At 34.4% G+C, this 16842-nt stretch overlaps 1 protein-coding gene and 1 pseudogene across 1 annotated transcript in view; one reads left to right on the top strand and one right to left on the bottom strand.

Moving 5' to 3' along the window:
- Positions 1-11033, top strand: part of A2M (alpha-2-macroglobulin) — a 40289-nt gene extending 29256 nt beyond the window's left edge. The window contains exons 23-36 of the mRNA XM_039874274.1: positions 750-833; positions 1102-1278; positions 1597-1684; positions 2491-2647; positions 2934-3008; positions 3445-3625; positions 5173-5396; positions 6908-7126; positions 7288-7415; positions 8308-8398; positions 9077-9145; positions 10035-10137; positions 10621-10662; positions 10938-11033. Coding sequence (XP_039730208.1) covers positions 750-833; positions 1102-1278; positions 1597-1684; positions 2491-2647; positions 2934-3008; positions 3445-3625; positions 5173-5396; positions 6908-7126; positions 7288-7415; positions 8308-8398; positions 9077-9145; positions 10035-10137; positions 10621-10662; positions 10938-10954 — 1655 coding nt within the window. The 3' untranslated portion in view covers positions 10955-11033. The remainder of the gene's footprint in view (positions 1-749; positions 834-1101; positions 1279-1596; positions 1685-2490; positions 2648-2933; positions 3009-3444; positions 3626-5172; positions 5397-6907; positions 7127-7287; positions 7416-8307; positions 8399-9076; positions 9146-10034; positions 10138-10620; positions 10663-10937) is intronic.
- A 1369-nt stretch (positions 11034-12402) lies between these two features.
- LOC120611785 (uncharacterized) lies at positions 12403-12521 on the bottom strand (annotated as a pseudogene).
- Between the last annotated feature and the right edge of the window lie 4321 nt (positions 12522-16842).

The raw sequence follows: 16842 nt of genomic DNA, 5'->3' as shown, positions 1-16842 counted from the left end.
AAATATAAAATTACTAATTAAGAATCGGTAAGTATATTCTCAGTTTTAATAGAACTAAAAAATTCTCACTTTATTATTTAAATGTTTATAGTTCCACCAGTTTATATTCCCTGTGATGATTATCATCATCTGTTACCATCTAAGTTTTTAATTTTTACCAAAAATTTGGATGAAACAATATATTGTTTTAACTTCAATTTCTCTAATCACAAGTTAGGATGAGCTTATTTTTGCATATTTATGAATTGCTTTCATATCGTTTGACTCTCTGTTGGAGTAGTTTGTCTTTTTTTGCTTCAGCCAAATGACACTGAATCTTTATTGACAAAGTCGCAAATATTTTATTTCACTTGCTAATTTGTCTTTTTACTTTGCTTACGGCATGTTTTCTTGCAAAAGTTTTTTTTTTTTTGGAAAGTAAGATTTTTTTGGACATACAACTATGTAGGTATTTAATACATAATTATATTATGTATTAATTATATGATTAAACTTTAATTACATGACCACGTGTAATTATTATAATTAATAAAACATAAAATATACAACTTGACGAATTTGGAGATTTAAGTATTCACTGGTGAAATTATCACCACAACCTACATATTAAAAACCAGACAATTGAAAGAGAAACAACTTTTCAGAAGCTTAGGTGTAAGGCATAGTTCTGACTTCTTGGTCTTAGAGCTCTTCAGGATGATTTATAGCAGAAATAATTTTCATTATAATTGGTTTGTTTCTTTCTCTAGGTGCTGAGGTGCCTGAACAGTTATCACTGAAGCTGCCACCAAATGTGGTAGAAGACTCTGCCCGAGCCTCTTTTTCAGTTTTGGGTGAGTCTCCAGCCCTAGTAGACTATTCTACTATATTTCTTTTCCATAAATAAGTTTTCAAAAGAACAACTATAATTTTAACATCTTTCTTCTCTCTTTTTTTTAGGCTTGTTTATGGCTTCCAATAATACTTTTTGTCCCTGAAAGATTTATCTTTCCTAAAAATTCTCATTTCTTTGCCTCAGCTAATAATTTATTTCTTTTTAATGATTCTGATAGGTTATATAATCTATATGCTTTATGACTTCTCATCTCTCCCACCCCCTAGGAGACATATTAGGCTCTGCCATGCAAAACACGCAAAATCTCCTTCGAATGCCCTATGGCTGTGGAGAGCAGAATATGGTCCTCTTTGCTCCTAACATCTATGTTCTGGATTATCTAAATAAAACACAGCAGCTGACTCCAGAGGTCAAGTCCAAGGCCATTGGTTATCTCAACACTGGTGAGTGATTGAATAAGTGAGTAAAAAGTTCACAGTATTACTTTAACAATAAATTCGATTTCCCAAACATTACTTATCAATATTATGTTACATTAGCTTATCATACTATGATAATTACTGTGATAAGAAAACTATGACAGTTCATTTTATAGTACCTATCCAGTGTCCAAACTCCAATAAAATATTTAAGACTCAGAACCTTCTAATATATGACAGCAAAATTTAGGAAACAACACAAGAGAGACCATGGCATTTTGGTATTTCTCTGGTTACAGCATGTATAACCAGTCATGTTGTATCATTAACTTTTCATTCCAGGTTACCAGAGACAGTTGAACTACAAGCATTATGATGGTTCCTATAGCACCTTTGGGGAGAAATATGGCAGGAGCGCAGGCAATACCTGGTAAGGAAGAGTTTTTTGAGCTCCCATTTTTGTGCCAGCTTATTTACATGTATTATCATAATTATATTCACAGTAACTCTACTAGATACATACTATTAAACCTATAGTTGGTTTTACTAGACAAATCAACCAAGATTAGCAAGGAAATGAGCAGAAAAGCTGAGATTCAAATACATATAAGTCACATTTTTTCTCCAAATTCATCCTGTTAATAATCCATCATAGTATTCTTTCTAAACTAGCTATTTTTTCTAAAATAACTTCTCTAACCATGAGGTGTTTTTTTTTTTTTTTAACGATATGGTTTTAACAGACATATCATATAACTTCTAGATAAACCATGTTCACTTCAGGTTATATTATGTTCTTTAGATCATACTCATCTTGATTGAGAATAAATTCACCAATAGGAAGAAAGAAATGAGTAGGGCCCAGTGATACATTGTTTTAAAATCCATACAGTAAATCAATATTAGAGGTTGTTATTGCATGTAAGAGCTGTATATGAAAAGATTCTGCTATCTACAGAAGAAAATCTTTAAAGAGAAGGAAGATTTAAAGCCTAACTAAAATAAGTAAAAAAAAAGTATTTGGACTCTTTGTAGCAAAGAGGAAGTGCATCAGCAAGGAAATACTAGATCTAGCAGGTTAATCAAGTAGTCTGAAGGAGATGGAGCTTTTAGTACACAAGCATTCCTTTTAGATGACTTATATTAATGTAAGAAGTGTCCCAAGAAGCCTGTTGCTGTGAAGTAGTTATAAAACTATTGTAACAACGTAAATGTCATCATTTCCTCCCCCTTCAGGCTTACTGCCTTTGTACTGAAGACTTTTGCCCAGGCTCAAACTTACATCTTCATTGATGAAACACACATTAACCAAGCCCTCACCTGGCTCTCCCGAAAACAGAAGGACAATGGCTGTTTCAGAAGTTCTGGGTCACTGCTCAACAATGCCATTAAGGTGAAGTGTTCTCAGCACTATCTTTGATTTGTCCATTATCATGTGTACAAGGATGAGGAAAGGAAGTAATAACATAGGAATTCTTTAGGGAAGGTATCAGAAGAAAATTTAACCTGATAGCACCAATAAAGAGGAGATGCCACTTAGGCCGATTATGATACTTTGCCCCATCGGAATAAATATGGGTAAGGATAAATTCCATGACATAACAGAAAATAAAGAACTGGTTAAGAGCCTTCTCAGAAGTTAAATTACTCAAGTCTCTCTCTCTCACTCCTATTTACAGGGTGGAGTAGAAGATGAAGAGACCCTCTCTGCCTACATAACCATTGCCCTTCTGGAGATCCCTCTTCCCATCACTGTAGGTATCACTTCCTTCTCTTGCTGCAGCTTAGTTCTATATGCAATGAAACCACTGATCTGCTGTTTGAAATATCACCTAATAAAAGCCAAGCGTCAGCTTTCCTCCTGTGCTACGCCAATGCTTCCCAAATCAAGAGAATTTGGTCAATCCATGAAGAAAGATTTTCACTTTCCCTGTGAGGCCCCTAGGCTATACACACACACACACACACACACACACACACTGAACTCTAAAGATCTGGCCTATATTTCTACCTTATGAATGTGAGAATAACAGATAAAAAATACTATTCTCTCTATCCATGAATGAGGCTAGATGGACAAATGCATTTTAAAACCTTCCTTACCTTCTATACTACTCTTTGTATGTTTACCTAGAAATGCCAGCCTCTGTTCACAGAGCTCTCAGTTCCCTTCTTGTTCTCCCTTCACAGCACCCTGTTGTCCGCAATGCCATATTCTGCCTGGAGTCAGCCTGGAAGTCTGCAAAGGAAGGACCCCATGGAAGCCATGTCTACACCAAGGCACTATTGGCCTATGCATTTGCCCTGGCAGGAAACCAGGAAAAAAGGAGCGAAGTACTCAAGTCACTTAATGAGGAAGCAGTGAAGGAAGGTGAGAGAGCACACCTGAAATCTTTCTCCCACCCCATATTCTCTATATCAAGTACTACTATATTGCAAAAATCCCCTACGCCTACCTCCTGTGATCCCTTCCCCTCTCTCTTTTTGTCTATATCATTATAAAATCTAGGATTTCTTAATCAAGTCACACATCAAAACCTAAGAAGCAGTATATTATAGTAGTGAGAAGCTTGGCCACTGGAGACCAGTTCCTATGTGACTACGTTTCTAAAACGTATAACCTGTATGACTTTGAGCAGGTCACTTAACTTGTCTGTGATTCAGTTCCTTCATCAGTAAAATGGGAATAATAATATATTTACCTCATAGCATTGTTGTCAAAGTTAAGTGAGTTAATACATGTAAAGCATTTAGTAGAGTATATGGCACATAGTTAAGTGCTATGAAAGTATGAGCTACTATGATTAAGATATCAGTTCTTAATATATATCCAACCATTACCTGGTACATCATATCATCTAAAACATAAGAAAGAATTGAAGGAAGTAATCTTATGAATAAATTCTAATATTTTATGCTCATTTGACAAGACTGATAACGTTGACAAATTTATTCATATTCACACAATACTTCTATGTAAACGATGGTCTGTATGGGGGGGGAGAAATAGAAAATAAGATGTTAATAATAATAAGGCATCTGATAAAACATATTCTAGTTTTCTCCCTTGACAGTGTCATTAATTGTTTATTCTTAAATTTGTATTGGGAAATATTTCAAATATACAAAAAGGCATAAAGAATAATTAGCAAACACCTTTATACCTCCCTCCCAGCTTAAAAAATAAAATATTACAAATGTAGGAAAAATTTTTTGTGTGCCATCCCCAAAGGTAATCATTATTCTGAATTTGTCATTACAACTTCTATGGGTCTCTTTATATTTTTACTGGAGATGTAGCCCTGAATAATATTCAAAATTTTACATTTTTTTATCTTTAGATAAGCTGTATCATAGTTTTGATTATTTCTACTTCTTGTGTTTTTCTTTGTTTGTTTGCCCTTTGTTTTTTAAGTTCAACATTATGCTGATAGGAGTCCCCTATGTGGGTGCCTCTAACTAATTCATTAATTTTAATCGATGCATAATATATTACAAATACATAAAAGGGTCATAATTTATATAGCAAAATTCTCCTCATGGGATCTTTCTTGTTTCTTATTTGTTGCTATAGCAAACCATGCTGCAATGAATGCATACGTGATGGATAACATCAGAAATGGAAAATTACCACCACTAGTGAGAACCTGCTCTGTTATTTTGCACCCCTACCAACCCAACTATAGCATCCATTTGAAAATTTAAACAGCTATTGGCTTCAGACTCCAGCGATATTATCTGCCTTAGCCTGACTGAAACGAACCACACTTAGATTTACATAAAAGGAAAAGCATCTAGATAAGGTTCAAAAGATCATAATAGGAATGCAATTCTCACTTCAGCTCTGACTTGAGTACTTTCACCTTAAATTAAATGTGAATATGTAGTCACCTATAAATCTATTTTTGTCACTCCCAGATAATTCTGTCCACTGGACACGACCTCAGAAACCTAAGGCACCAGTGAAGCATTTTTACCAATCCCAGGCTCCCTCTGCTGAGGTGGAGATGACGTCCTACGTGCTTCTCGCTCACCTCACAGCCCAGCCTGCCCCAACCTCAGAGGAGCTGACTTCTGCATCGCACATTGTGAAGTGGATCATGAAGCAACAGAATTCCCAAGGGGGATTCTCCTCCACCCAGGTCTGTGGTTTGCCAGAACCCTTTGCTTCACCTTCGGTTATCAAAAGGTTTGAACGAGAACATATCCAAAAATAAAAAATAAAGATGAGAATAACTTGAAATGAGGAAAATATTATTAGTTTTCAGCGATAGTGAGAAATAAGAGAAAATGAAAGTCAAAGAAAGCTAAAAAGAAAACACGTAGAATTCTGGCATCCATCCCTGTGTTATTATCACAGTGTCTTCTTTCCAGTAACTCTACCTCCCTAAAGCAATAGTGGAGCACTACTACCAATAGCTGTGGCAGAATGAATTTTAAAACCTGCCATTCTTTTGGAAGTTCTAAGTCCCTTTCGAACTGTTCTCAGGAACACTTTTCAAAATCCAATAATCTCTCTTTGCACATCTCTTCATTCTTAGGTCTCTTTTAACTGGTTTCTTTTAAAGCTGACATATTTCATGCTTCCTCTATCTACTTCTTAATATATGAACACTTGTTCATCAGGAGCATAAAGAGCTTTTTTCATGCAACCTCCTGAGCCTTACTACATAATTTTATATCTAAAAAACTCATCAATATATAGACAGCAAGAAGTTTCATCTTTAGAGGGTAAGAAAACGTGATAAAATACATTGCATCCTTTTCCATTGTACATAATGTTTTATTTTTTCCACATGAATTGAAAAAGGTTAAATAATTTTGTTAGAATTGTTAGCGTTCATTTCTTGAAATATATTACTTAAAGTATGTCATCCAACATGATGCAATATATATGTATATACATATTTATATATAGGTATATTTACAATTTAACTTACTGCTAAATTGTACACCTGAAACTTACTGGATTTTGTTAACTAATGTCATCATAATAAAAAATAATAATAATAACAATAATAATTTTTTTTAAAAAATAAAGGGTATCATCCAGCTTCAGTGCTGATGAGAAGTGAAAATATGAATATGAATAGGGAATTCAAGTTGGTAAAAAAAGGAGAGCCAAATATAAATGTCACTGAATCAAGGAGATAATTACAATTATTCTTTCCTTTGGAGAAACTGAAACATGAACCTTGATCATGGGTACAAAAGACATTGGGTTCTTTCAGCACTGACCTCAGCAGCACAGTAGAATTTAATCTGGGGCAAGAGCCCAACTGAACTTTGGCTTTGAGATAGCAGGTATGACCAGTTGTCAAGATAGATATCTTAGGCTATAAGCTAATGTGAATAAATGATTATCATTCATATAGATTTTCTACATTTCATATCCCACATATATTTATAGAAAGAAAGAAATCAATTTTCTGAGAAATAAACTTTAGGGCATATAGTCTAACACAGATATTTGAATGTTACGGTTCTGTCATCTATTGAAGGATTATAACCAATATTAAAATGAGAATTCCACTATTTAAGTAGAGTAACAGGAAAAAGGAAATTAAAGCACCTTTTGTGGCAACTAACATGAGCCTTTGGGCCCTCAAAGTATTGTTATACCTATGCAGGTTCTCTCACTTGTCTCTTTCAGGACACGGTGGTGGCTCTTCATGCTTTGTCCAAATATGGAGCAGCCACTTTCACCAGTACTGGGAAGGCTGTACAGGTAACCATCCAATCTTTAGGGGCATTTTCCACAAATTTCCAAGTAGACGACAACAACCGCCTGCTGCTACAGCAAGTTTCATTGCCAGAGGTGCCTGGAGAATACAGCATGACAGCAACAGGAGAAGGATGTGTCTACCTCCAGGTGAGATTCTTGGGGCAGGTGAGAGCAGATCCACAGCAACCATGCTCACTAAAAAGTTTCAATTCGAGAAATAATGGAGCAAATCGAAGAAAGACTTAAAGAATTTGGGAGGAATCCTGGGGAAAAGAGAAACACAGATTTTTGTCTTTGATGTTCCACAGGCATCCTTAAAATACAATATTCTCCCAGAAAAGGAAGGGTTCCCATTTGCTTTGGAGGTGCAGACTCTGCCCCAAACTTGTGATGGATCCAAAGCCCACACCAGCTTCCAGATCTCACTGAATGTCAGGTAAGACCTTCTGACTGAATCACTTAATTCTGGATATAACAACCAAGTTTCTTACTGGGACTCCTCATTAAGCAGAGCAGTGTGACAACAAATGTTTGCACTATATTTATTAATAAAGTAATACATTCTCAGGTTGACACAGAATTTCTCAATGATGGGATTTACACTGTACGTCCCTTGCCTCCAGAATCTATTATTGTCTAATCTCATTATTTAAAGGCTTTTAGTTTCCCTCAATAACTAAATCAAGAACATTACCCTTTGTCTCTGACCCAAATTTCTGATTTCATTATAATGCAATGATTCATTCTAATTTCATCTTATTGTAATGAAATCCTGTATTATTTTTGCTCTACCAGAACATAGATGAGGAATTCTTGAAAAATGTGTCTAGAAGAAAGTAGTGATTCTCTAGTTAGAAATCCTACTGGTCATAATTAAATAAAAATAATCAGATTGGGGGAAAATACAAATATATGCAGCAATATTCAAATAGCTGCAGGGTATATCTGTCCCCAAGAATATGATAACCTGCTTTGGGATACAATTCAGGAAAAATGTTAAGATAAAGTATATAACAAATAACTGGCATAGATTAGAGGTCTCAAGCCCAGCTATGCATCCTGTATAGAGCTTTCTTAAAATGTAGACCCTCAGAGTCTGTACATGTGAAATTCTGATTCATCAGGTCTAGAGTAGGCCTGGTCTCTGGGACTTTAACAGGCTCCCTGAAGATTGTGATGCACAGCCAGTTTTCTGAATCACTTGGATAGAATATTTAGGAAGACTCCCATGTACATTTCAGGGCTGTTGAGTATTTACTGTGGACATAGAAAAAGAGACTATTTAATAACACAGAAAACCCTCATTCTTTCCTTCCCTGGATCTTCAGTTACACTGGCAGCCGCCCTACTTCCAACATGGCGGTCGTTGACGTGAAGATGGTATCTGGCTTCATTCCCCTGAAACCAACAGTGAAAATGGTAGGTTTATTTTATTTAATGTTTTATGTATTTCTAGATTAAGATAATATAAATATTAAAATCCTATTAAATCAACCACTATGAAAGATATACTTTCTACAAACTCATAAATATAATTTAGCATGTTTGTATTGGTGCCAACCATGTGCATAACACTGCTGGGAGCCACATCTACTAAAAAAAAAATGTCAGCAGGTTCCTGCTTTCATGGAGTTTAGACTCTTGTTAAGAAGATAAAGTATCTACATATGAACCAGTGAGAAAAAATATGAAAATGAGAGATTAACATAAACTATAAATATTACAGAAGTTCGAAGAAAAACAATATTGCTATAAGTTAGAGCAAACAAAAGAAGTAAAAAGCAAATTTAAAAAACCTCCTTCATAAGTAATAGAATCTGAACTGAAATGTGAAACATGGGTGATTATCAAGTTTAGGATATTTAGTTCCCTTTTCTTCAGATAAATCAACTTTACACATCGGCCATGTGTCATACTAATATTAAATCCTGTATCCCAGTTCTCTTTCATTTCTAATTTTACCACATATTGTCTTTACATACAAAAAACATTGGAAGAAATTTTACCCTCAGACTTTGGTAATAAAAATTCTTTTTTCTGGGTTTCCCTAGGGCTTTCTTCTGTGTATTAACACTTATAACGTTTAATTTTGTTCAGCTTGAAAGATCTAATAATGTGAGCCGAACAGAAGTCAGCAACAACCATGTTTTGATTTACCTGGATAAGGTGAGAATCCTGCCATTCTAGTTGGAAAAAAATTTTAAAAAAGATAATTATCCCTCTGAGGGAGGTATCTAGGAAGTGACTGAAGTTATTTTGGAGATTTCACCTCCATGCTAAATATTTGAGAATTCTAATGTTAATTCCAGTAAATGTTCTCCTCTCCTTCTTTATATTTTATCTGGGACTATAGAAAGAAATGGCTTATTATAATATTAGGATATAAATATTTCTTGGACCCCGTAATCAAGAAATCCTTCACAAAATGTACTTATTATGTCTTCAAGTTATTTTGAAGATACTGAATAATGTAAAGAAGTAACCATTGGTATAAGTCATTATTATATCAACAATACATCAACAATATAAGAGGGGAAAATATATTCAATCTCAACAAGTATTTAGACCATAAAATAATAAGATCGACTCACGCATAAACCAAGCTCATTTTATAGTTGTGTGTGGTAGCACAGTTTATTCATTTACAGATTGATGGATATTATAGTTTACAAATTTACAAAACTTAACAAGGCTACAATAATCAACTTTTTATATTACTTTTTGAGTTAACACAAGTATTTCTACAAGATAAAGAAATGAAATTGTAACAAATCTCTGGGTCTTCAAAAATGAACATAACTATTTAACAAATAAAAATCATATATCATTTATCCCTATGAACAGAGCCATGTACTAGAATCAATGGGAGTATATGCATTGTTTTAGTTACTTAAGTAATGATTTGGGGAAGTTTTCATCTACTCTGCATGATTTAAGGACCCTGTTAGTTGATAAATAGTTTTTTCTCCCTCAAAACAAATGAAATCTTAAACTCATTCAAAGAAGAGAGAAGAAATCTCCTTGGAAGTTCATTTAATTCCCTTTTGCTTTCTAGGTGACAAATCAGACACTGAGCTTGTCCTTCATGGTTCTACAAGATATCCCAGTAAGAGATCTGAAACCAGCCATAGTGAAAGTCTATGATTACTATGAGACGGGTGAGTGTGAGCAAGTTTCACACAGATTAAATTCCTGGTCACAGAAATTTAGATTTGAGAAATATGTAGGGGCAATTTATTACACTAACGGCTCTCATCCCTTCATTTTGTCTCCATTAAGTCTGATTCTCCTTGCTTTGTCTTCTATATATACATTGTAAAAACTACCAATAGCATAAATATATCAACTAATACAAAAAATCTGTAGGATATTTAGTTCCCTTTTCTTCAGGTAAATCAACTATATGACAGCATTAGATTTAAATAAGTATAACATTGAACTGTCCTTAAGGGGTTTAGGATAAAAGGAAATATAATATAAGAGTTAACAATGTAAAGCAGCAAACAATAGATTGAATAAATGATGCTGATGTGTCTGACACAATATAGTTCTTCCCATAATAAAGATTCTTTCACTGGCCTGTATCCCATAGATGCTGGCTGTCCCTCTCACTTCACCTAATCCTTTTTGTTTTTATTCAGATGAGTTTGCAATTGCTGAGTACAGTGCTCCTTGCAGCAAAGGTAGGCAATATACACTCCTTCCAAATGCAGTTAGAATCCCTTTGGCTTATCCCTCAAATCTCCTTTATTAAATTATGGATAAACATTATTTATAGACATCATATTGCTCACAGTACAACTTATAGAAAAATATACTTATGTTGACAGGGCCACTGATAGATTTTGTCTCTCACGATGCTAATTGGGTTTTCTTGAGCAATATGCCACCCAGATCTAAGAGAGGGACTCAGGAAACCTAAGTCCATCTTAATTTTCTATTCTCTCCCTTATCACAGATCAAGGAAATGCCTGAAGACCAGGCCAATAAACACTGCTCTGCTGGAGTCCCTGTTCCACAGACTCAGGTCTCTGTATTTCTGAAGCTTTATTTCTGAAGCTTGTATTTCTGAAGCTTTAATGAATAAACCATTTTTTCTAGCCAATCTTTATCACTGTATCCTCATTCATTCAATAAACATTTCTTACATTTCCATATAATTCCCGATAGAATCCTGAAATAAAAATTCATAGCAATCAGGGCTGAGAGAGTGCAGAAAACGAAAAGTGTTACAGAGCTGTTGGTCTGAGTAGGTCATGTAAGTGTCACAGGGGAAAGAAGAAAGTATTAAATTACACACTAGGAAAGTGTAAAGTGCATTTGCTTTTGCAAAAAGCCTAAGAAAAAGCTGAAGAGTAGATTTTATAAGAAAATAAAAGACTGACTTGACTAGAAAAGATTTTCCACATTAAAGGGAAGTAATGAAATACAAAGTTGAATAGGTTACATTGAGAGGCAGCATAATTAACTGGAATTTGACCTGAATTGGGAGTTATGTGTCCTTAGTTAGAACCAAGCTACAATTCACAAATATAAATAATCCATCAGTTAACCTTGGGTTTCAGATTCAATAAAAGATGACAGATTGAAAATGTTGAAGAGGGATTAACATGTAGAAGACAGTTCTCTTAGAAGAAAGAATATATAGAATTCAAAGCCCAAATAGGAGTACTACATTGAAACATCATTTTTTCTGAAACTTTGAGCCAGGATCAAAGACTAGATATAAACTCAAGGAGATATTCAGATACAGTACATATTGAAATTATCTATTCTACAGATAGAAGGACAGAAGCTTTAGGAGTTTGTAGAGAAGATCTCTGGGTAAGTCCTAGGAGTCCTAGTCTTCATTTGCTTTAGTTTGACAGGAACCTGGATGGTATAAGCTAAGAACTCTAAAGGACTTTGAAGTTCAAGGAACCTTAGCTCTGTCTCCAGGCTAAGCAAAAATAAAAGATAAAAGCTATCACTTTTGTGTCAGGTTCTACTCTAAGCACCTCACCAGGATTAATATATCAACCATATGAAATAGGTACTATTATAACAAATGAGGAAACTGAGGCATGAGCAATGTACATTGTCCAAAGTTTCTCAGCTACTAAATGGCAGAACCAGAATTCAGTATCAACAAGTCTGGTTTCCGCACTCATAACCTCAAGTCATGCTGCCTCTTCAACTCACTTCAGACAAGAAGGCCATCAGAAAGCGCATTTCAGAGCTGAATAAACATTATAATTAGTGTCAGTTAAACATCAATCTAGGGCATGGAATATGAAAGAAATTGGGGGTCTAACTAAAAGAAACAAGCTTAATTTATAATAAATTCTTTTTTTTTTTTTAGGCGAGGCAACCCTTGGTTGACCTCACAGAATACAAGAAACTTGTCATCTTACAATCCCTTATTTTTCATTTTTTATTTTTTATGCCTACAGCACCTGGTCTTTCTAGGTGGTCACCCATCCAAGTACCAACCAGGCTCGACCCTGCTTAGATTCCGAGATCAGATGGGATCAGCCTTGTTCAGGGTGGCATGGCCATAGACGAGTTATAATAAATTCTATCACTTAGTTCTAGTCCCTTTTTTTTGTTCATATGAAAATCATGATTGCAAATATACTTAAAGGTATATTTGTTACGAATCATGAGTTGTATCATTCTCAAAGAAGATTCATTCTCAAAACATATACTGATTACCCCCTATGTATCAGGTACTATATTCCTTATGTAATACAAAATTGAATAAAGTGTGATTCTTCCCTTAGAAAAATTCACTGTGAGTTAAAAAAAAAAGAAAGAGAGAGAGATACATAATACTATATGATAAGTACAACAGACTATCCATTACTATAATGAACTGGAGATACGACAACCCTCTTGAGTTTTGAGGTACCATATCCAAATTCTGATATGACCCTGGGGAAGGGGCCTAATTATAACTGAAAAATGGATTTGCACCAGCCTAGTGGCATGGAAATCTTGGAAGTAAAATTAGATAGATTTTCAAAGAGTGATATATCTTGATTACATCTAATTTTATAAATTAAGATTTATTCTTTCTATAAAAATATGTGGAGACATAACAGAAAACCAGATAAAGATGTGCAAGGATTGGTTTCTAGAGAGTTTTACATTTTATTTGTATTTTATTTTAAAATATAATAATCTCTTGCATTTTCTTATATGTGCCTATCACAGAACTCATTTTTCCCCACTTTGTGTCATTGGTCAGAGGGATCCATTTGACTCAGGGAAATAGGGTGATATGACAGAAATTCAAAGAGAAAGAAATAGAATACTTGAATCTACCTTGTAAGAATAAATGACTTTTAAATTTATTTACACCTAATTGATAAATCAAAAGTTAATCCTGGCAGATTAGAGTATAACAATTTATTATTGAAAGAGGTAACAATAATTCAGGATATGATACTAGAAAACATCTAAACCATAGCAAAATATTTAATCAAAAACAGAATGAGGACACACTCATTGTGAGGATGACATAATTCTATATCATGTCGATATAGAAATGTCTCCAGGATTATGCTGTTATGAGAAAACAGTAAAGAAAAGAACAGGATATAAATTATAGACTTTTTTATGTGATAAAGCTATGGAGGCAGAAATATATATTTTCCCAAGAATATATAACACTGGTTGAGAAACTATAGCTTACAAACTCCAGATCTCAAGTATTTTTTTCATTTCTAAGGTTTACAAAAATATTTTATTATAACCTAGGCTGAGTGCCCAAAAATGATATGAGTCAGTACTGTTTAATCTCATTATTTGGATTTTCTAAGTCTTCTTCTAAATTCCCATGGCATTTTCTTTGTACCTTTCCTCTAACACTCATCACATTCAATCACATATAACATAATTCTTCTTTCTGAGCATCTTATATGTCCTGCAACCAAAAACACCTTGAAGACATGAGTCACTTATATCCAAGAAGTGCATAAAGATTATGATATATGTTAACTAAATAAATGGATGAGTGTGTGGTTAAAAAAAAAAATGAAAGTAAAAACTCCAATTGGACTATAGCCACAAAGTAAGCTGGGAGAATTCTCATGAGTCTAAGCTAGAAGATAAATTTCCTCAGAATGACATGCTATTGTTAACTTTTCCTGTCTTCCATTACTGGCATCAAAAAAAAAAGTGTTGTTTTAATATAAATAGATCAATATATATTTAAGTATATTTATAAATATGTGTGTGTGTGTGTTCTATTTGAAGTCTATACAACTTTTTTATGTAAATAGTCTCAGTTTGTATCATTTGTAACCCATACTTTTCAAAAGTGCTCCTCCTCTTCTCTTTAACACCCAGGTTCATTCCAGGCTTTTTCACTTGCCTCATCCCATATATGAACTTGTTGCTCTTAAACTCAAATCTCTTTCTCTTTTTGTGCTATGTGGGGCTACAGGTGAGTGTGCAACTGGAAGCCTCTCCTGACTTCATTGCTATCCCAGTGGAGAAAAACAAAGATTCGTACTGCTTCTGTGCAAATGGGAGGCAAATAATATCCTGGTTGGTAACTCCCAAATCACTAGGTGAGTGAAATTTTTCTGAAGGGACCTTCGCCACTCAAAGATAATGAATATAGGAAGGTTCTTTAAACTAGGGTTCTACTCTTTAGGTCCCACAAGCAGTCACAGAACATAGGACACCTTGTAGACCTTGGGGACTTAGTACCAAGTCTCTGGGACATCCATGCTCAGATCTATGGACCTTTTGTTTCAAGGAATGTGAAATTCTCTGTGAGTGTAGAAACACTACAATCTTTGGAGATCTGTAGTACTGAGGTGATGGTTCCTGGAATAATTGGGAGGTAAGATACAGTTGTTAAACTTCTATTAGTTGAGGTTAGTAAGCCTGACTTATTTGATAGCTATACTGAGTCCAGAAAATGGTAGCAATATTGACTGTCTATAATTTGGGGGTAAAAAGTAAAATAAAATATGAACAATATATTTCTGTGTATGACAAGTCCACACATTAAAATAAAGTTAGTGTTTGCTTTTGTTTTTCCATTTACCTTTTAGTTATTTTTCCATTAGCTAAAAGTTGGACTTGACATATTTTGTGCCTATTTCTTTTCCTTAGTCTACAACTCTCCCCCTTGTCCATATCACATCTTTCTTCTTTTTCTCTTACCTACCCTTTTTAAACCTTGTCTCCATCACCTGGCCTCTGCCAAACTCTTCATACTTTTAGGGCTTTACCCCTGAAATGGATAGTGGAGATCATCTAGCTCAATCCCAACACTTCACAAATAAAGAAGTTATAGATACCCTCTCAAAACTCACATTATTTTTTTTTAACGTCCTCAGTTTTTCTTCAATCCTTCCTTATCTCTGACTTCTTTCCTTCTACAAAGCCTGGAGGAATCAAAAAGGAATATACTTTCAACTCCTTACTATGTGCATCAGGTAAAATTCATTCAAAACAGCAAGAAGATAATAGCATTTTAAGTCACAACAAGTTTTTTCCACATAAGTTATCTCATTTGATTTTGCAATATTCCTTTGAGAAAGCCAGGACACTAAGTACCTCATGCCCATTAGACTAACAAGGAAACTGAGTGTCATAGGACCAGGTTTCTTAATTGTATTAACATAGCTATTCATAGTACAACAGAACTCAACCTAGACGTCTTTGCTCCTCATTAGTAGCTATTTTCTTTATAGCAGGCATCTCCAACTTCCAGGCTGCAGACTGGTACTGGTCCATGACCTGTTAGGAACAAGGCCACAAAGCAGGAGGTGAGCAGAGGGCAAGTAAGTGAAGCTTCATCTGTGTTTGCAGCCATTCCCCAACACTAGTTAATCACCACCTCAGCTCCAACCCAGATCAACAGGCATTAGATTCTCATAGGAGCACCAGTCCCTAGTGTCAAAAAGGTTGGGAACCGTTGCTTTAGAGTATAGGAACCTCTTCATCCAGCACACACAAGGGCTTAGAAAGAAGCCTCAGGAATAGCTAAGAAAAGGTCAGAATTAAAGTGTATCTAAGCTAAGTAAGAATAAAATATAGAATATATGTTGAAAGAACATATATTTCTGATCTTCAAACTTATGTAAAAACTAAGTTGTTTTTTATGGCCAAAGACATTTCATACACAAACTGTATCAAATCATGAAAATATAATTGTCATAGTATTTTTCTCTCATTTTTGTGACATTACCTGTTTTTTACCACTGTATACATAATCGTGAACTAGCCATTTGAGAAGAAGCAATAGAAATTTATCATTAAAAAATTTTCCAATGAATGGAAACTTAACAATGGCAGGGTTTTGTCTGTTCTTGTTTATAACTATTGCCAGTACCTAGAACAGTGACTAACACAAAATGACTGCTCAATACCCATTTGTTTAAAGAATAAATAACTTTGATTAAAAGTTTTTCATTCTAAAGCAAGTTCATAAACTAAAATCTATTATAGTAAGAAACTCAAACAAGAGGTGAGATAAAGTAAATTATTTCACCAAAAGTTACAAATCAACATCATATTTACATGTGGTACATTCAAGAAAATTGTATTACAATTATTGAAAGTCATAAAAAGTTTATATATGAAAAGTAAAAAATATGAAGGGTGTCACTTGGAAATTAATGAAATTTGCTTATCTCTGAAATTTCTAAATGTAGAATATTAAAGGATATACCCTTACCACCATACAATTTTGGTTTCCTGAGACTTCATCATTACAAAATAATCTACCCACCACCTCTCCCACACACACACACACACCCATATCAAGGACATCTATGAAAGTAATATTCTTTACTAGTAGCTAGTGAAACCCACTGAGATCATAGCACACAAAGAAGTACTCTAGAACAGCAAAAAAACAA

The sequence above is a fragment of the Pteropus medius genome, unplaced genomic scaffold, assembly GCF_902729225.1.
Source record: "Pteropus medius unplaced genomic scaffold, Ma_sr-lr_union100, whole genome shotgun sequence".
Lineage (NCBI taxonomy): Eukaryota > Metazoa > Chordata > Mammalia > Chiroptera > Pteropodidae > Pteropus > Pteropus medius.
The sequence above is the reverse complement of the archived record's forward strand: the minus strand, read 5'-3'. Positions and strand labels throughout refer to the sequence as shown.